Here is a 22395-nt window from a genome sequence, read left to right on the forward strand (position 1 = left end):
AGTTAATGTGTGTGGTTACTGGTCTGGTGTGATGGTAGTTCAGTGTGGTTGGATCAGGTGTGGTGTGGGGTGTGTGCAAGGTGTGGTGTACGGTGCGTGCAGGGTGTGGGGTGAGGTGTGTGCAAGGTGTGGTGTGCGTGCAGGTGTGGTGTGGGTTCAGGTGTGTGTACGTGCGTGCAGGGTGTGGTGTGGGGTGTGTGCAAGGTGTGGTGTACGGTGCGTGCAGGGTGTGGTGTGGGGTGTGTGCAAGGTGTGGTGTACGGTGCGTGCAGGGTGTGGTGTGGGGTGTGTGCAAGGTGTGGTGTACGGTGCGTGCAGGGTGTGGTGTGGGGTGTGTGCAAGGTGTGGTGTGGAGAGGAGTGTGGTGTGGAGTGTGGTGTGGAGTGTGGTGTTGGGTGTGGTTGGTGGCGTGTTTGGTGTGGCTGATGGTGTGGTTTATGGTGTGGTTGGTGGTTTTGTATGGTAGGAATTATGAATATAAGGTTGGAAGATGTGCGTGTTTTTGGGAGTACCTGTGCCATTCCCGTCCACCACCTTACCCACCACAATGTTCCCATTCCCGTCCACCACCTTACCCACCACACTGTTCCCATTCCCGTCCACCACCTTACCCACCACACTGTTCCCATTCCCGTCCACCACCTTACCCACCACACTGTTCCCATTCCCGTCCACCACCTTACCCACCACACTGTTCCCATTCCCGTCCACCACCTTACCCACCACAGTTCCCATTCCCGTCCACCTTACCCACCACACTGTTCCCATTCCCGTCCACCACCTTACCCACTACACTGTTCCCATTCCAACTACCACATACTCAGACCTCTATTCCCACTCTAACTACCCACTTACATATTCCCATTCCACCCAGCGAGTTACCCATTCCAGCTACCCAGTCATCTCACCAATGCGTTCCCATTCCAGCCCATTCCACAAGCCTTTCCCTTCCTTTCTTATAAAGCAATTTCAGTCCTGAGTCTGCAATATCACGGCTGTATATAACATCTGTCCCGTATGTCTTGACCTTATCCCCCCTTATCTCCCTCCCAGGGCGTATATCTCCCTCAGGGCGTATAACCTCCTCCCTGGGCGTATATTCCCCTCCGGGCGTATATCGCAGCTGTCTGACATATTTCAAAGCTGCCACATCTATCAGAGGAGGCTAGCCATAGTTACACCCTCGTTAACAAGGTCATCAGCTGAGAGGGTCGTCAATAAGGCTAACGACTTAGATCACAGGATGGGGAAGTTATGAGGTTACAGAAGAATTCATGAGAGGGAGTTATGAGGTTAGAAAGGAATGCTATGTGGTGTGTTGATATGTAATGGTATGTGCTTTGTGATGGTATGCAATAGTTTGTGCTATGTGATAGTATGTATTGATATGTAATGCTATGTATGTGATGGTATGTAATTGTATGCCTTGATATGTGATGATGTGTTATGTGATGGTTTGTAATGGTATGTGGATGGTATGTGGTGGTATGTGATGGTAAGTGTTGATATTGGAGGGACAGGGGAGAGGCTGAAAGGAAAGCAATCTGAGAACGTTGTGTGGGAATAACAGATAAGGTCAGTGAGTGGAGACGATGTGTACAAGAGGAGGGAGTGTATGTACGTTCAAGAGAAACGTGTGTACACGAGGAGGGAGTGTATGTACGTTCAAGAGAAACGTGTGTACACGAGGAGGGAGTGTATGTACGTTCAAGAGAAACGTGTGTGCACGAGAAGGGAGTGTATGTACGTTCAAGAGAAGTGTGCACGAGGAGGGAGTGTACGTACGTTCAAGAGAAACGTGTGTACACGAGGAGGGAGTGTATGTACGTTCAAGAGAAACGTGTGTACACGAGGAGGGAGTGTATGTACGTTCAAGAGAAACGTGTGTACGCGAGGAGGGAGTGTATGTACGTTCAAGAGAAACGTGTGTACACGAGGAGGGAGTGTATGTACATTCAAGAGAAACGTGTGTACACGAGGAGGGAGTGTATGTACGTTCAAGAGAAAAGTGTGTACACGAGGAGAGAATGCGTTTAAGAGTATGTTAGGAGAAGCGTGTGAACATTTCAGAGACACGTGTGTACATGAGGAAACGTGAGTGAGGCTACCTGTAGTACAGAGTATTTGTATATAAATTGAGACGTATGTACATACATGAGGAAGGAATGTATGTATGTGAAGTGACGATTATGTGCACATGTAAATTTAATATTTTATATATATATATATATATATATATATATATATATATATATATATATATATATATATATATATATATATATATGTATATGCTGAATAGGTAAAAATTGGTCAATTAGCAAGAACTCGTTTTATGTTAATGTAAAAATTAATAATTTTGCATCAGAAGAACCTTAGAAAACTTACCTAACCTTAGTATAACAAGCGCAATTTAATTTAGCCTAATCCAACTAAACATATTTTAGATAAGTTTACAATAATTTAATAATAAACAAACAATGAAATATATTTTTTTAGTTAGGTTCAGAATGATTTTTGGGAAGTTATTACATACACAAATTTTCGCTTGCCTTATTCGGCAAGAAGAGAGTTGCTATTTAAGCAAAAATCGCGTTTTACCTATTCGGCCGAATATGTAAAACTGGTCAATTAGCAAAAACTCATTTAAAATTAAGTCCTCTCTGAAATTTTCTCTTATACGTTTAAAGATATATTTTTTTTCATTAATGTTAATGTAAAAATTTTTAATTTTGCACCAAATGAATCTTAGAAAACTTACCTAACCTTATTATAGCAAGAACAATTTATTTTAGCCTAACCCAACTAAATATATTTTAAATACGTTTACAGTAATTTAGTACTAAAAAAACACAATCAAATATATTTTTTTCGTTAAGTTCAGAATGATTTTGGCGAAATTATTGCATACACAAATTTTCACTTGTCCTATATGGCAAGATGAACGTTGCTATTTAAGCCAAGATCGCAAGTTCTGCCTATTCGGCACGACATTATTATTATATATATATATATATATATATATATATATATATATATATATATATATATATATATATAGATATGCGCAAAACAACCACTCTGAAAGAATAGAGAAATTCCAAGCGCTTTCGTGACTACTCACATTATCAAGGAACTATATGATATAGTTTCCTTGATAATGTGAGTAGTCACGAAAGCGCTTGGAATTTCTCTATTCTTTCAGAGTGGTTGTTTTGCATATTCTGAAATCACCTGTTTACTGTGATCTTATTGCATATATATATATATATATATATATATATATATATATATATATATATATATATATATATATATATATATATATATATAATAAATATATATAAGGGTAGATAAGAAAATAGTAAGTCAATGGTTAGTGTATGAGTTGAATAACTAAGTCACAAATTTCCTAACTCATTCGTATCTCTCGAAGAAACTAACAACGAATATGGAGAAAAGATGTACGAATGAGCTGGGAGGCAGAGAGGACTGACTTTAATTCGTTGACAATCAAGAGTCGTGTGTATGGACAAGGTAGAGAAATATATGGGAGCACATGGGAGAGTGACAAACTCTTGGTAACTAACACCGACATAGGTTACGTACGGTTTGTCAGGAAACAGGACAAGTGTTTCCTGACCCGGGTCTGTGTCATATGATGACCCGCCGTTGGAGCTTTTGGTCATCTGGCCGAGGTCTTCCGCTGGCTTAATGGTCCACCCACAGTGGTTTAGGAAAGACGGGTGAGCAAACACTAGGACTTTATTGGAAAACGTTTCTGTTCCTGGGACCTTGATCACTCCTCGATCAAAGTCCCAGGACCGAAACGTCTATAAATCTGGCCTAGTGTTTGCTCACAAGTCTTTTTAAAGCAGTACATGCGATAGACACACTTGGAAGTCCACACCGGGGTTGTCTGCTGAGAACTCTCTACTACTGTCTAGATTAAGAACTATCATGTACTATCTATGATTCTAGGTGTACGAGCCAAAGATAGAAAGACAGAAAACAAAGGTAGTAAGTGTAGGGAAAGAGAGAGGGAGGGAGAGAGAGAGAGAGAGAGAGAGAGAGAGAGAGAGAGAGAGAGAGAGAGAGAGAGCGCAAGCAATTACACATCTGCATGAGGGGAGGAGGGGATTGAGGGAAAAGATACCACAATATTGGTGCAAGACTGTTTGTCATAGTGGTGACGTCACACTGTCAACCTCTCCGGGATCAAGTTGGGTTGCACCTCCAGGAAACCCATGTTTTTTTTTCAGCTTATTCAACAAAATACAGCGTGAAGTCAATTTATAATCACGGTCTATGATCCCATATAATATTGTTCTGAAGTGCTATATTATATAGATATTACATTATATTATAAAACACTTTCACCACACTATAATCCACAAAGAATTAAACTATCCCTCCAAACTGCCAATACATTATATTATAAAATATAATCCACAAAGAATTAAACTAGCCCACTATAACATTGTTTATCATTATATACTGGGACGAGTGTAATGTCGTGAAGTGATACGTCAGCCTTATAAGCCTTCTGCTGCTCTATTATCTTTACAGGTCCTTGATAATGCGAGAAACCACGAAAGTGCTTGGAATTTCACTATTTTTTTCACAGTGGTTGTTTTTCATACTCTGATATCACCTATTTACTGTGATCTTATTGCATATAATGTTAAATATAATCACCCTAATGTGATGAAACACAGCATAACTACACGCAAATTATCTTTACTGTGTGTATACATTTGTTGTGTGTTTGCTGCAACTAACTGTTGTGCACACCTGTGTTACCATTTAACCTGGGAAGCAATGAAGTAATTGCTTTTCTTGGTCTGAATTCACTCAGGTAGTGAATTGAATTTGTTGAAACACTGTTCATTGCATTTGTAGTGTGTTGTCTTGATGGTGGTGTCTGCCTTGAAGGCAGTGTCTGCCTTGGTGGTGTCTGCCTTGATGGTGGTGTCTGCCTTGAAGGCAGCGTCTGCCTTGAAGGCAGCGTCTGCCTTGATGGTGGTGTCTGCCTTGAAGGCAGCGTCTGCCTTGAAGGCAGCGTCTGCCTTGATGGTGGTGTCTGCCTTGAAGGCAGCGTCTGCCTTGGGGGCAGCGTCTGCCTTGAAGGCAGCGTCTGCCTTGAAGGCAGCGTCTGCCTTGAAGGCAGCGTCTGCCTTGAAGGCAGCGTCTGCCTTGAAGGCAGCGTCTGCCTTGAAGGCAGCGTCTGCCTTGAAGGCAGCGTCTGCCTTGAAGGCAGCGTCTGCCGTGGGGGCAGCGTCTGCCTTGAAGGCAGCGTCTGCCTTGAAGGCAGCGTCTGCCTTGAAGGCAGCGTCTGCCTTGGGGGCAGCGTCTGCCTTGAAGGCAGCGTCTGCCTTGAAGGCAGCGTCTGCCTTGAAGGCAGCGTCTGCCTTGAAGGCAGCGTCTGCCTTGAAGGCAGCGTCTGCCTTGGGGGCAGCGTCTGCCTTGAAGGCAGCGTCTGCCTTGAATGCAGCGTCTGCCTTGAATGCAGCGTCTGCCTTGGGGGCAGCGTCTGCCTTGAAGGCAGCGTCTGCCTTGGGGGCAGCGTCTGCCTTGAATGCAGCGTCTGCCTTGAATGCAGCGTCTGCCTTGGGGGCAGCGTCTGCCTTGAAGGCAGCGTCTGCCTTGGGGGCAGCGTCTGCCTTGAATGCAGCGTCTGCCTTGAATGCAGCGTCTGCCTTGAAGGCAGCGTCTGCCTTGAAGGCAGCGTCTGCCTTGAAGGCAGCGTCTGCCTTGGGGGCAGCGTCTGCCTTGAAGGCAGCGTCTGCCTTGAATGCAGCGTCTGCCTTGAAGGCAGCGTCTGCCTTGAAGGCAGCGTCTGCCTTGAAGGCAGCGTCTGCCTTGGGGGCAGCGTCTGCCTTGAAGGCAGCGTCTGCCTTGAATGCAGCGTCTGCCTTGAATGCAGCGTCTGCCTTGAAGGCAGCGTCTGCCTTGGGGGCAGCGTCTGCCTTGAAGGCAGCGTCTGCCTTGAAGGCAGCGTCTGCCTTGAATGCAGCGTCTGCCTTGAAGGCAGCGTCTGCCTTGAATGCAGCGTCTGCCTTGAATGCAGCGTCTGCCTGGTGCTATGCATGAAAGCACTGCATCTGTGTAAACATTTTTTGCAGTTTTAGTTTTCCTAACCTTCAGCAATTAAAAAAATCTACAAATTCCATAATAACGATTAAAACTGCACCATTAGAAACTCTTAAGAAGGAAAAAATGCTGGTGACCTAGAGCTGCTAGGTGGTTAAAATATTCCTAGATCACTGTAGACCAATGTTGACGTTACTGTTAAACTGACTTCAACTCTACTGTTATTGTCAACTTGTGGGAAGACTAATATCAACAGACGTTAGTTGTGAACGGAGATGTGAGTGCGGGTTTGGCTGGAGTTCCGTGTCTCTGGGGCAAGTAACCTTGAGATTCTCTTGTAGGCGGGTCACACCGCTTACCTCTTCTCCTTGTTTGCTTTTCATTTCCCCCCCTGACTCATACGATTCGTGCATGCTAGTTCGTTGCCTTTAATTCGTTTGTTCTCTTAGATAAACGAAGTTGCAAATTATGAATTATTTACTTAGGGAAATTAATAGTATATTGCAGATAGCAACTATGAAGTTTATTCTAGATTATATGCTTAGATAATCTAGATGAACCTAACTTCTGGCACGTAATACAAGGTCTTAATTAGCTTGTAAAAAGACAATGATGCATATTTTATGCAAAGATGTAAAAGACAGATAACCTGTCACTACTGTCTAGCTATCACGGTCGCTAATTAGTCTCCCATATGTTTTGCCTTTGTCGTATGACACACACATACAGGAGTGCGTACACATGAAGCACACGTACACGCACGCAGAAGGGGGAAAATACACACACACACACACACACACACACACACACACACACACACACACACACACACACACACACACACACACGAGTACACAAACTCGCATACTCCATTACGTACTCTCCACACGTGTTCCAAACAAGTCTCAAACTACTGTCTGTGCTAGACCATTACACAGTCTCTCTTCCTCACCTTCCCCACGCAAATGCATGAACAAATCCAAAACTACTATTATCCGTGCGTCACTACAGGGTAACGTGCTGAAATGGGTGACTGGGTTGGCTGAGAGGGTGAGGGAGCCTCACCCTCGTCACTGACCCAATTCATATCGTATAATTCCCCCCCCCCCCCTCCATTTACAAATTACTCTACGATGAACTTTCCCTGCCATAATAACCCAAATTAAAAAAGCCCGAAAATCGAAAAAAAATAAAATCATCATACACATTTATGCTTTTACTCAAAACTAAGGTAAAGGTTGGAGAAGATTATATATATATATATGGAATACTGAAGCAATCCATTCATAAAGAACAATGAAAACAAACCTTAATACACAACAAGATGAATTCTAGATTTGCTTGCAGAAGTCTTGACAAAAAACAACTCGGCCTTCAAACTTGCGTAGAAAAATAAACACTAACTCCCTTGCACATACGATCCAAAATCCTGCGTTGCTAATTAACCTCCACTGCGTCATCAGGCCAGCGTAAACAAAGTTGTGCTCCAACACCTGTAGGTACAAAGACCATGATTGCGTCTCTCTCTCTTGAGTGATGCCTCAGGTGTCTAGTCATATAGTTAGTGCTCAACAGGTGTTTAATATTACACCTCATTGTGGCCTTTATAACAGAACACCTGCACAGCTATTGTTCTCTTACGCGATACAGCAATTGTGAATTACATGTCTAGCGGAATGCTACCTGCCGCCTGCCAACATCTGTAGATGACCTCCAACTGATGTCTACCAACACCTGACAGCTCCCAACATCTGCATACTACCAACACCTGACAGGTCCCAACATCTGTATACTACCAACATTTGCACCTTATCAACAATTGCAGATTACTAACACGTGTACATTACCAACAAATGATGACTATCAGCACCAGCTGACTAACATCTCTACATCACTCCCAATATCTGTATACTACCAACACCTGTACACTAATGACAATGATAACTACGACCACCAGATGACTAACAACTCCACATGACTACAAACACCTGTACACTACCAACCATCTTCCGACAACACCTGAACGCCCCGTGACTTATTAAGCTGAGCAGAGGTTAAAGATTTAAGATCCTGGGAAACGTGAGTGAAATACGTAAGGTAAAAAAAAAACAATTATTCTGGTATATCCTTTGCTACATTTCCATGAACCTGAACATTATTATCCAGGTATATACTCTGGAATGATGTCCGACATCATTTGGGCATCTAATTATAAGCTTGGATTAAAGTGAAGGCTACAAAATTAACAATATCGTGGCTGGAACAATTCACAACTAACACAATCACAATATCGTGGCTGGAACAAAACTAACCCACAATCACAATATCGTGGTTGGAACAATTCACAACTAACCCAAAATCACAATATCGTTGCTGGAACAATACACAACTAATCCACAAGCACAATATTGTGGCTGGAACAATTTACAACTAACCCAGCCACAATATTGCGGATGGAACAATTCACAACTAATCCACAAGCACAATATCGTGGCTGGAACAAAAGTAATCGACAATCACAATATCGTGGCTGGAACAAAACTAACCCACAATCACAATATCGTGGCTGGAACAAAACTAACCCACAATCACAATATCGTGGCTGGAACAAAACTAACCCACGATCACAATATCGTGGCTGGAACAAAACTAACCCACAATCACAATATCGTGGCTGGAACAAAACTAACCCACAATCACAATATCGTGGCTGGAACAAAACTAACCCACAATCACAATATCGTGGCTGGAACAAAACTAACCCACAATCACAATATCGTGACTGGAACAAAACTAACCCACAATCACAATATAGTGGCTTGAACAAAACTAACCCACAATCACAATATCGTGGCTGGAACAAAACTAACCCACAATCACAATATCGTGGCTGGAACAAAACTAACCCACAATCACAATATCGTGGCTGGAACAAAACTAACCCACAATCACAATATCGTGGCTGGAACAAAACTAACCCACAATCACAATATCGTGGCTGGAACAAAACTAACCCACAATCACAATATCGTGGCTGGAACAAAACTAACCCACAATCACAATATCGTGGCTGGAACAAAACTAACCCACAATCACAATATCGTGGCTGGAACAAAACTAACCCACAATCACAATATCGTGGCTGGAACAAAACTAACCCACAATCACAATATCGTGGCTGGAACAAAACTAACCCACAATCACAATATCGTGGCTGGAACAAAACTAACCCACAATCACAATATCGTGGCTGGAACAAAACTAACCCACAATCACAATATCGTGGCTGGAACAAAACTAACCCACAATCACAATATCGTGGCTGGAACAATTCACAACCCCCAAAAGGAACATAAGTGTGGGTTATTTAAAAACTTAATTAAAGCATCATAAACAATATTTTAGTTGTCCTGTTACGATAACTACGACAAAAAACGTTCCATATTGCAAAGTTTCACTCTGGGTTTGCCAAATTAGCGAATATTGACGACGATTCTCATCAAGAATGTTCAATGTTGCAAAGTCGCAAATTTGCGATATCTAAAGCAAGACTGCAGGGTTTGCCCTGTCTCACGTTATCTTCTCACTCATCTCATATTCCGTCTCTCCTTATCGTATTTACGCTTCATTTCACTCGTATCACACAGCCGCCTTCACCTCACTCGCATACTCACAGGCAATTAACTCATAACGTTGGAATGTATTATCACTACAGCATCCTCACTCATACTACCCACTCTCCTTGTCCTCAAATTATCCAAAACTCTCACTACTCGCATTATTTACATCCCCTCACACCTCATAGCTATATACTTCAATCCCTTTACACGTATTTTCAAATCCCTCACTCTCCACGTTATCCAATCCTCTTACTCCTGAAACTGTTCATTCTCGCTCTGCTCACATTATCCAATCCCCTATACCTCACATTTTTTCAATACCTTCAACCTTCACATTACCCAATCTCCTCCTTACATTATCCACGTTCGACACCTCTAATGTCTGAGTATAAACAATGAGTAAAGAAAAAGTCACAATACCATGACTTCAACAATACACAAATAACCCGCTTACGACGATGTTTCGGTATGACTTACCATTTACAAAGCTCCTCTCTCCTATGTGCGGGTTATTCGTGTATTGTTCCAGTCACGGTATTGTGCCGTTTTGTTCTTTATATTCCGGAGAAAAAATACGATAGACGCGAATAGACTATGTCAAGAAGAAAAATTATAAAGCAGATATACTTGAAAATGACAAACCCAAATGAGCCAGGGAAATCTCAAAACACATTTCTTGAACATAAGAATGGCGTCCTAGCATCGCAGGTAGACAGTACCTACAAGCTGAGGATTGAGGGACCGACTACCTCCCACTAGGTTTGATAGACTGATCACTTCGTAACTGTTGCTACTCTCTCCAGTGTTGTATTCGCCTGAAGAAGCCTGTTGTACAGGCGAAACATTGTGGCAATAAATATAGCCAGTGTTGCACAGGGGAAATAATTGCGCGCGCGCACGCATGCGCACACACGGACATACACACACACACGGACACACACACACACACACACACACACACAGCAGAGAATGGTCCTACTAGCAACCAGCAAAGAGGAGGGGGCCAGGAGCTATGAATCTACCCCTGCAACCACAATTAGGTGAGTAGAATTGAGTACACACACACACACACACACACGATAACGAAATATAAAAAACAGGAATCGACAAGGTGGACAGAGAAAGGATGTTCCAGAGACGGGAGACAGCAACAAGGGGTCACAGTTGGAAGTTGAAGACTCAGATGAATCACAGGGATGTTAGGAAGTATTTCTTCCGTCACAGAGTTGTCAGGAAGTGGAATAGTCTGAAAAGTGATGTAGTGGAGGCAGGATCCTTATATAACTAAGAAGAATATGATAAAGCTCATGGATCAGGGGGAGTGACCTAGTAGCGACCAGGAGCTGTGAATCGACCCCTGCAACCACAATTAGGCGAGTACACACACACACACACACACACACACACACACACACACACACACACACACACACACAGTTACCGGGAACTTCGTGTCCCTCTCGTGATTGTTTCTCGTTTTAATTACAAGCTGGTATCGTTATCAGAGCACAAGTCTACGCTGGAGTCAACTCCTCCAAGACTGCCTTGTTAACACACATGTAATTATCAAGCGCAAACAAATCCAAGTTAAGTTGTAATGAACGACTGTCAATGAATGAAGAGAAGAATGAACGGGACTCGAACCGTGACGGCTGAAGAGAGGATTTTCCTGTTTTCCCCATATTGTTACTAGTGTGTGTGTGTGTGTGTGTGTGTGTGTGTGTACTCACCTATTTGCTCACCTATTTGTGGTTGCAGGGGTCGAGTCCTAGCTCCTGGCCCCGCCTGTGTGTGTGTGTGTGTGTGTGTGTGTGTGTGTGTGTGTAAAACAGAGGAGCGCCATTTAACGTTGAAATTCTACCAAAAGTGAGGGAGTGTGGGTCAGGGTGGGAGGGACAGTGGGTCAGGAAGAATGGGTCAGGGTGGGAGGGAGAGTGGGTCAGAGAGGGAGACTGGCTCAGGGTGGGTCAGGGAGAGTGGGTCAGGGAAGGTGGACCTTAAATTTATTACGCTCCCAAAATTAAATGCCGAGCAAATTTTGCCCAGGGGAAAAAATACGAATCATTTAAAAAGAAAAAAATACTCGACACTCTAGATGAAAATTAAAAAAAAAAAAACAGACAAATACATCTCTAAAAATAGAAAAAAAGAACTCATACGAAAGACAAGAATAGAACTTGTATAAAACTTAAACAAGAATAATAAGACAAGAATAGAGCTTGTATAAAAGTTAAACAAATTCCATGATAATGTGAGGTCACGAAAGCGCTGGGAATTTCGCTATTCTTTCACAGTATATATATATATATATATATATATATATATATATATATATATATATATATATATATATATATATATATATATATATATATATATCGTTGTGTGCAGAGATTTATCAGGACATTTCGCTCTGAGCAGAGGTTTACTTGAACAACGTTTCGCTCAGTGTAAAGCTTGTTTTCCTACGTGTGTCGTGTCCTTCACTTCTTCACCGTCACTGCATGACACCCACAGCTCTGGTGCTCCAAAAGTGACTACAACAATACATAATAAAGTAACAATATAATAAAAGGGAGTTTACCTGTGGTGCAACTGTGGGGACCCACAGCCTCAGAGTACACTGAAAAAAAGGCATCGAGGGGAAAATTTTGAGATTTCTCCTCGAGGCTGTTTTAACATTCTTCTCCTACCGCCTCATCTTTTATAAATAAATATATACATATACTTTATTTTGTAATATGGTGCACAAAATTTAAAGGCTACATATAATAAAATATAGTGTATATAATACAGAATCTATGAAGGTATTCAGGGAAACTGGTTAGCCGGACACGAGTCCTGAAGGTGGGAAGTAACAATGTCTGAAGGAGGGGTAGGGGGGTGCTGCAATTCGGAGGGTCATCTGAAATGTGATGTCAACATGCTTCTGGCAAGACAGCGACTGAACGAATGGCGGTGAATGTGTTTCTTCTATTTTGGGGTCACCCCTAAATAGATGAGAGAGACCTGGTGCAAAGATAATGATAATATGGTATACACAGTGTGTGTGTGTGTGTGTGTGTGTGTGTGTGTGTGTGTGTGTGTGTGTGTGTGTGTGTGTGTGTGTGTGTGTGTATGTATGTGTGTGTACTCACGTTGCAGGGGTCGATTCACAGCTCCTGATCTTGTCTCTTCGCTGATCGCTACTAGGTCTACTCTCTATAAACATACGTGTGTGTGTGTGTGTGTGTGTGTGTGTGTGTGTGTGTGTGTGTGTGTGTGTGTGTGTGTGTGTGTGTGTGTGTGTGTGTCTCAGTGTATATACATCAAATATTTACTTTAATCCTTATTTTAGGAATTAAAGCCTCCTTGTCTAGTGATGAGCAGGTACGCACAGCCTTAATGACCCTAGTGCAGTCGATAACCTTTAAACCCCATTGACCAATCAAACGATATAATGATATTTGTTCTCTCCCCCCTGGTCAGATGGGCGCCACTGGGTGTTGCCCACGGGGGAGCTGGTGGTGCAGGGCATCACCCCCACTGATGCTTACACCCGCGTCTCCTGCACTGCTACACACGTCTTCGACCCCTCCCCCAGGTCATCCAACGTCGCCAGAGTCATCGTCACAGGTCAGGGCTAAACCTCTTGTGTACCGTTTTACAGGTCAGGTCACTCCTTGTGTATCCTCACAGAACAGGTCACACCTCTTGGGTGTGTGTGGTCACATGTCATGTCACACTTCTTGTGTATGGTCACAGGTCACGTCACACATACTTCTGTATTGTTAAACCTGCGGTTACAAAGCTTCCAGTTTGTATAACAGTTTGTATGCCAATTTGTATACCAGTTTATATATCATCTTGTATACCAACTGGCTCCAGAGTAACATTGTAACGTCACACTTGTAAATCCGATTATACGTACGCCACCCCCTGGGCATTACAGCACCCCTTCGGGTTCAGTGCTTTCCTCTGAATATAATAATAATTCCTGTGTCAGCCTGTCAAAGCGTCTTGATACACAAGGCTAAGTATTATTATTATTATTAGTAGTAGTAGTAGTAGTAGTATTATTAAAGGTACCCAAGTGTTGCACGTGTGTTTTATTAACTTATTGGTATTTTATACCATTAATAACAAACTATTACTAGTAGCGAGCTTCATCCGGCTCAATCTTGGGCGAAATGTCGTCTAAGTTAAGACTTGCTGTACATTACTGTTCTTTCCACACGATTGTTGCCCCCAGTTACCATGGGATGCATTGATGTATTTTTTCGTCAGAAGAACTCAGTCAGATGACTCGTGTAGTAGTGCCGGTACTGTGGAGGGGACGCGTCATGGCGGTGTGTTGAAAAAAACAATTTAGAAAAACTGGATACATCATCAGTATGAAGCTACCCGATTCCATGTGATAGTTATATAGTTTGAACAAAGGCTAGCTGTTTCCCCTGACATATTCCATCGCACAGGGTTTAGTGACCCCTTGGATGCAGGAAGGGAGGGAAGGGGGTTGCACCCGATGACAGTATGGTGAACCACAATTACAGCAAGCGTTGGTTATGGAGCGGGTCGCGGGGGCGTGGACCCCCGGAACACCCTCCAGGTATTATCCACGGTGTATTGAGTGGTCTGAGTGGCACTATGGTGGACCACGGCTGCGGCGGACCATTGGCTTACCCTCGCTGGACTCGCTGGTCTGAATGGGACATAGGGGATAAACTATATTGATTTTAGTCCCGGACAGCCTTGCGTCACAATACCGTAGATGGAGCAGTTCACAGCTAACCCACAGTTTAGAGAAAAAAAAAAAACCTTTAGGCGACCTTTCGGTCCGTCCTAAACTGACTGGATAATGGATACGTCACAGACCGAAACAATATCTTAAGTTTCCTCTCCAAAGAGTGGGATCTGATCATAAACAAACACTTGCAACACACTAATTAAAACTAACCGTTCACTGGTTATTTTAGCTCTTATTGTTAATATATATTATAGTTAAAGAAGTTTAAATATCTAGATTACTGAGTATTACACGTTGTTACGAATGAGAACTTTGATCACAGCTTCCCCTCAAGGAAGGTTCCTTGATGTTGGTGAGGGGCTCTTGATTTAGGGAATTGGATCTGTGCTCCAGTTCCCCGAATTAAGCCTGAATGCCTTCCATATCCCCCCCCCCCCCAGGCGCTGTATAATCCTCCGGGTTTAGCGCTCTCCCCTTGAATATAATAATAATGATCACAGCTTGCGACTGTGAATATAACATAAGAAACAAGTACACTACTTACATCAGTGTTGTATCTAATGTATCAGCACCTGTATCTCCGCTGCATTAACAGCTGTATCTACTATGCACCGACAACTGTACTTATAATGTATCAAAAGCCAGTACAATGTCTGCCAGCGTCAATAACCGTATATTAAATTTATCAACAGGCAGTGAGTAAAATCTCTAGCTGGGTTGTCAACACAAAGAAAACAATTCTACAATTCTACGCAGTTTGCCCATTAGACGTGGGCAAACTGCGTCTCCCGAAGCTGTGTGTGTGGTTCCCGAGACGATACTGGGTTTCACCGCCCTTTTTTTTTTTAAATTTTATATTAATAATATACAGTAGTATAGTACGTATATATATATATATATATATATATATATATATATATATATATATATATATATATTCAAACTGCTGTTTAAACTCTCTGAACATAATCAAAACTTGTTTTAAACAATTACGGATGATGCAACTGGACTCTGCGCCATCACTACTCGTGCAGTACACACGTTACACCCTTGCAGCAATAGCGGAACATAACTAGTGCAGTGCAGAGTACTTTTCTGATTAATAAGACTGATTTTAATTACAGTTATAAAACCCTTGTTTAAAATAACCGAGCAACAGAAAAGTGTTTGACCAACAATGGGAGGACGATTATGCTTTTACTGTTATGGGTGAAACGAGTCTGTGCCTTATCTGTCACAAACCATCAGCCACTTTAAAAACCTCCTCACTGAGCTTCTTATAACAGCCTTGACATCATACCAGCCAGATTTTAAACTATTAACTGCAAAAATGAAGACTCAAAGTCTTCAACGAGCAGAGATTAACCAAGTTCTACCTTGGTGAGTACGACTACAATACAGCTGCATTTTTTATTATTTATAAATACAATTTTAAATATTTTCTGTGACTCCTGAACATTCAGAAATGTATGAAGAGTATTATTTGTGGCTCTTCTTATCGAAGAACTTGCCCACTCCTTCTCTATACAATACATGAAAAAAAAGGTCAGTTTTTATAAATACAGCGAAAACGTCCTGCATAACAATCCACAATTCGGCGTCTTTACAAACTCACGGCAATAATAAACGCAGAAAAGATCGTGGTATCATTCTTTAAGTACGAAAAAAAAGAGTGAGTCAGGGGGTAAAAAATAATCTGGGCCGTCGGGTTTATAAAGAGCTCTTGCAGCAGGAACGCCAGATTTTTATCCCCTGTCGTCGACAGACTCTGATTGAGGAGGAAATTAGCCTGGCACGCCTGTTGATGAGTCTGCCTAGGGTAGCATTGTCGTGAGAGGAACTGAACAGGAACATGAGGAAGTGAGTGCCGGGCGCTCAGGAAGAGCGATACTGAAGGCTGGAACCTGTTATGTAAAGGCTAGGAGATGAGGTGAGGCCAGGAGCCGAGGTGTAGAGGCTAGGAGCCGAGGTGTAGACACTAGATACATGAAAGGACACGAGTTACATTTTGTCACCACTTACTGGTGAGGTGGGCTGACACAAACCTCAATGTCAATGAATTTCAAAGTTAAGACTATTACTTACATTCATCTGTAGTATATTGCACTGGCAATCTCGGGATCACTAGACCACAGGTTCGAAGCTCAGCACTCCACTGTAAAAAGAATTTATATATATATATATATATATATATATATATATATATATATATATATATATATATATATATAGTGCACACTATACCATCACAGAAACAGAACACAGCTCTGGTCCTGTACTAAAACAGACAATTCCAGATCCTTCGTTATACCACACATTGGGGCTATGAGCTATATGTAGTCCGACTCCCAACAACAACTAGGTGAATGCAAGATAAGAGTCTGTAAACAGGACACACACATAACATTAGAACATTTTTATTAATGTTACGGATGTCTTATTTGCACAGTGTGGGTAAACATATACACATCAGTCTCCTGCATGATTACAGTCAGCCTACGCAGATGTACAAATCCACGCGCATGCGTACGGAAGCCAGGGTAATTATGTGATCAATCCCAGGGGGTTTCAGAGACCACGTAATTGGAGACTCCTTGCTGGTAATAGGATGCAATTGGCTGGGCGTTTCTGCTATAATTGCTTAATTGGGTCTTTCATAAACCTCTTGTGTTTTGATTTACGGCGTTGTATTTTTTCAATTATATATAAGAGGCAGTAACTGCAGCTGGGGAACGAGAGACAATAGTCCGTTCATTCCTCTGTGTAAAATTGGCGACAGTGAAAAAAAAAACTGCAGAAATGTAAGGAGTTCTTTCGTGCGTTTCCACACACATCTTCAGAGGAGCTAGCCTAGTCCTTCCTAAGATGTATGAATGCACGAGAATGCTCAGTTTTTTGTATTGCTATTATCTTCACTATGGTATTTTTTTCACACAAGTACACACAATATTACACACACACACACACATACAATTTTTCACTGTGGTATTTTTTCATAATTGCAAACATATATATATATATATATATATATATATATATATATATATATATATATATATATATATATATATATTTGCATAAGAGCACTTCTTATCTGCTCCTTCACTACGCCTTGAAGATGAGGCAGGCTTCCAAGCAATCATTATCTGCAGTTTCCAGGCGACTGCTCTCACTCTCCTGTTGTCTCCTGATGCTATACTGTCTCTTGTTGTCTCCTGCTTCCTGTTGTTTTACTGTCTGTCCTACATATTCACTGTCTCCCGATGTCTCACAGTTACCTGTTATCTCCTACTTTCCCTTTACCTTTATCACCTGTTGACCTACTGTCTCATGTTGTCGCTTTTCCTTTTTCGTGTACCACTGAGCCCGATAAAGTTTACCTAACATGCTGGATTAATATCAAAGTTAATAAATAGGAAACGTCTATAACATTACCGGTAGCCATTATACAATCTCGTCGATAATAACAATTACACATACACTTGTCACGAGCTCGAGTGCCTCCGCTCAGATATCAGAGATCGTGTAGTCTGTTATTGTAATTTTGAAATTCAAGTACTGTATGTTAAAGTGCTGGCCGTCTCGCCACACATACACCTAATCACATGAGAGAACACAGATGTGTGTGCATACCTGTGTGATACCTCACATAACGCCTGTGTGATACTCCGTGACTCAAACGACACCCGATAAAACGGAAAGGGAGCATATTAGTTATGAAAGACAATTTGCAGGAACAACATTGTCTCGAGAGTGGTATCCGACATAGTGGCCCCAGACTTGTGGATGATTCACCGTCTCGTGAATGATAGCCAATCCGATTCTAACCCTCCACAAATTACACAAGGTGTGGTGACCTCACCGCATCTGATCCCCCTCCTAAAATTCACCCATCTGTCCCTCGTGTTCTGTGTATTCCCTTGTTCTGTACTGGATTGAGGAGGTCCCCAGTGTTCGAAGTGCCTCCTGATAAAATGAACTAATTGCTGCATATATAGTCTTTACTGCGCCATTTGTAGGTGAAATAAAGACATGTAGAATGTGTATACTCATAGTACCTTTACTGATTTAATCCTAGAAATGAATGGCTTAGGTTTTGTTGATTACACTGCACCGTCGCTTGATTATCATTATTTTAGCTTCTTATTTGTATCATGCTCTCCTCTTATTTATCTTATACCAGTACCATATTTCCATTATACTAGTGTTTTATTTGCATTATACTTGCAACTTATTTACACTATACTGAAATCTTATTTATATTATACTGACATCCAAATTACATTAGGCTAGTGTCATATTTACATTATACTAGCTTATTTACATTAGGTATACTAGCATCTTATTTACATTATACTTGCCGCTCATTTATATTAAACTGGCATCTTATTTACATTATACCAGCGTTTTATTTACATTATACTGGTATCTTATTTATATTAACTCATATACATTGTACAGTCAGTTTTATTTACTATACTGTGGCGTCTTATTTATATTATACAAGTTTATTTACGTTATACAAGTATGATATTTTCATACAGCTGACGACTCTGTTAGAACTCAAAATAAGATTATTTGACAAACGACTACCAATCAGAATTCTGAGTCACATATCCGTCAAGTATTTGCTCGGCTGAAGTGAGGAGCTTCCTGAATTCTGGCTTTCTGTCGACAATCTCCCGACAACAGACCGACGCCTCTCACACACACACCGAGAGACGATCCACTCCTTATCCTGACTCGTGAAGGTAGTCCTTAAAGACGAAGCGAGGCGTAGCACTGTTTTGCTCGCCACCCCCTCCCCGTCGAGCTTGGGGATAGACCTGCGGCTATTAACTTTAATCGCCATGCCACATGACCTGGCTGCTCTACATGGTAATTAGTGTTTACTCTGGTCCTTAAGTCAGTGAGGAGAGCTCTTCACCTGACGCTAGTAATTAACTCTGCACCTGCCTAATATTCGTATATCTTTTTTATGCTGTGTCAGAAAGAAGTATTTTTTTTTCTTGGAAGGGGAAAAATATTCTATTTTTTTTATTGCATATTTTGCATTTCTTGTGTCAGATTTTTTCTTTTTTGGGCGATGCTTCTTGACAAGCAATGTGCTTTATTGTTCTCTTTGTATAGTTTTACTTGAAAAATCTTTATAATCGTAAGTTTATCCCTGACTGTACTAGCAACGTACGTGTGTGTGTGTGTGTGTGTGTGTGTGTGTGTGTGTGTGTGTGTGTGTGTGTGTGTGTGTGTATGTGTGTGTGTGTGTGTGTGTGTGTGTGTGTGTGTGTGTGTGTGTGTGTGTGTGTGTGTGTGTGTGTGTGTGTGTGTGTGTGTTAGTTACCAGTTGCTAAAGGCACTTGTTGATAGACATGGTCTGTTGTTTATAGTATGTTGTGGTGTGTTTGTGTGTGTGTACTCACCTATTTGTACTCTGTGGTTGCAGGGGTCGAATCACAGCTCCTGTGTGTGTGTATGTGTGTGTGTGTTTGTGTGTTTTCCTGACGTTAGATAACTTGTCTCTTTGTAGACATCTTCACTTTGTAATTTAGGTAAGCATAAGAAACGTCAACACGAAACTAGAAAACATTTAACGCATATTTTCCAAGGCTTTATAACAAAGGTTGTGTCATGTTTATTCGTAAGATTTCCAGTTTAATACACACACACACACACAAAAGGATACTATGGTGTTTGCCTTAACAAAAGTACAACAGAGAGAACAAGATGTGGTTTTACAAAAAAGCAAGACTGAGAAAAATTGATGTATCAGACTTAACAATAGCGGAGTGCAGAGAATATAGACTGGAGGTAATATATTCGCGTGTAACAAAGGTTGCTATTTTATCCAAATACGTTAACAACAATTTTTTTTTTTGACAAGGAGTTTGGCAACGTTTCGCTCTTAAGCAGAATGAAACGTTGCTAACATAGTCTTGATGTGCATACGTGCACGCGCGCGCGAACACACACACACACACACACACACTCTCTCTACAGTCCAAGTGTCTATATCTCAAGAGCTTCTGACAAATGGTAACTATTATTATTACCACTACTACTATTACCATTATTATTATTATTATTAGTAGTAGTAGTAGTAGTAGTATTACTACTACTACTACTGGGGAGAAAAACTTTCTGCTATTCTATTCTTGACTCATACACTTACATAACACACGATAGCAGCTAGCCTCGGAGTAGACTTCAAAGCCCTCTATTTTTTTCCATGTGCACTCGTGTATTCATGGTGTACATATCTGTGGGCGAGACAGCCTTCAAACTTAGGTATCTGATTTCTAACATATAAAATGTTTGACCTGTAATTAAAGCTTAGGAATTTCTTTACTAATTACAGATTCACCTGAGCTTCCAACATGCGGCCCACTAGATTGCGGAGTGCGCCCCGCCTGAGACATATGCATTTTTCTAATTAATTAGCTACCCCACCAGTAAGAGCCAGCATCTCCGTTACTAGTGAGATTACTAGAAAAAAATCAGTATTTTACTATAATATATGGTTCAACGTTATTATTAATAAAGTCATGAGGTACGCACGCACACGGATTTCCGAGAACACAATGTACGAATGACAACCTTGTGTTCGAGTATAGTAAACTCTCTTATAAATCTCCTTTATGAAGTGTATTTTGTTTGTAAATGCGGTTGAAAAATTGCATCCTGAGGCCTTTCCAGGCGCGCGATATATATATATATATATATATATATATATATATATATATATATATATATATATATATATATATATATATATATATATATATATATATATATATATGTCGTGCCGAATAGGCAGAACTTGCCATTTTGGCTTAAATAGCAACGCTCATCTTGCCATATAGGACAAGTGAAAATTTGTGTATGGAATAATTTCGCCAAAATCATTCTGAACCTAACGAAAAAAATATATTTGATTGTGTTTGTTTAGTACTAAATTATTGTAAACGTATTTAAGATATATTTAGTTGGGTTAGGCTAAAATAAATTGTTCTTGTTATAATAAGGTGAGGTTAGTTTTCTAAGATTCTTTTGGTGCAAAATTAAATTTTTTTACATTAACATTAATGAAAAAAATATATCTTTATATGTATAGGAGAAAATTTCACAAAGGACTTAATTTTAAATGAGTTCTTGCTAATTGACCAGTTTTACATATTCGGCACGACATATATATATATATATATATATATATATATATATATATATATATATATATATATATATATATATATATATATATATATATATATATATATGATTTCCTCTGTACAGCAGCGGCAGCGCCAGCAACGGTATCCTACCAGCTCTTCTTTCTCAAAAAAACATCGCCCATCAAAACTTGTGATGGCCTAAGTGAAAGTTCAACTACATGAACCCACGTAGACCACAACATGACCCAAGAATACTAAGAATGTAACCCAAATCTTGACAAAATTAGAAGATCTAAGGAAGACAGCCCTGCTAACCCAAACACTGCCTCCGCTGCCAGACAACCACTTAACCCAAGCTCCGAGAAAACAAGCCTTCTCCTCCATTGCTACACAGTATCTACTTCAGTGATACTATGAAAGGATATCGCAGAAGAAACAACACCAGTAATAAAAGAATAACAGCAAGGACCCTAGAACTCAACTTGTCTACCCAGCAGGACGCCAGTGTATCATCAACCCCCCTCACCGACGCCACCCAGGGAACAACAACAACAACAACAAACATGGCTGACTCCCCCTCCAACTCCACTCCCTTCAAAGGATTCATCCATGATAACTCAGGTACGATTATTCCTGACAATATCAAGGACTACATCGTTGCTCTAGAAAATGAAATCAAAGATATCAAAGCAGCACTCGAGCGACGAGATTCCAAGATAACCAACCTCGAGAATAAGATCCAAAACCTTGAAGAGAAGATTACATCGGGAAGTGTTGACACAGAAAA

General features: G+C 41.1%; 1 protein-coding gene across 4 annotated transcripts in view; it reads left to right on the forward strand.

The window, feature by feature from the left end:
• Positions 1 to 22395, forward strand: part of LOC128702646 (cell adhesion molecule Dscam2) — a 720609-nt gene that overhangs the window by 410216 nt on the left and 287998 nt on the right. For all 4 annotated transcript variants that reach the window (XM_070091879.1, XM_070091878.1, XM_070091881.1 and 1 more), the window contains exon 5: positions 13182 to 13328. In XM_070091879.1, the coding sequence (XP_069947980.1) occupies positions 13182 to 13328 (147 nt within the window). The remainder of the gene's footprint in view (positions 1 to 13181; positions 13329 to 22395) is intronic.

The sequence above is a fragment of the Cherax quadricarinatus genome, chromosome 37 (assembly GCF_038502225.1).
Source record: "Cherax quadricarinatus isolate ZL_2023a chromosome 37, ASM3850222v1, whole genome shotgun sequence".
NCBI lineage: Eukaryota > Metazoa > Arthropoda > Malacostraca > Decapoda > Parastacidae > Cherax > Cherax quadricarinatus.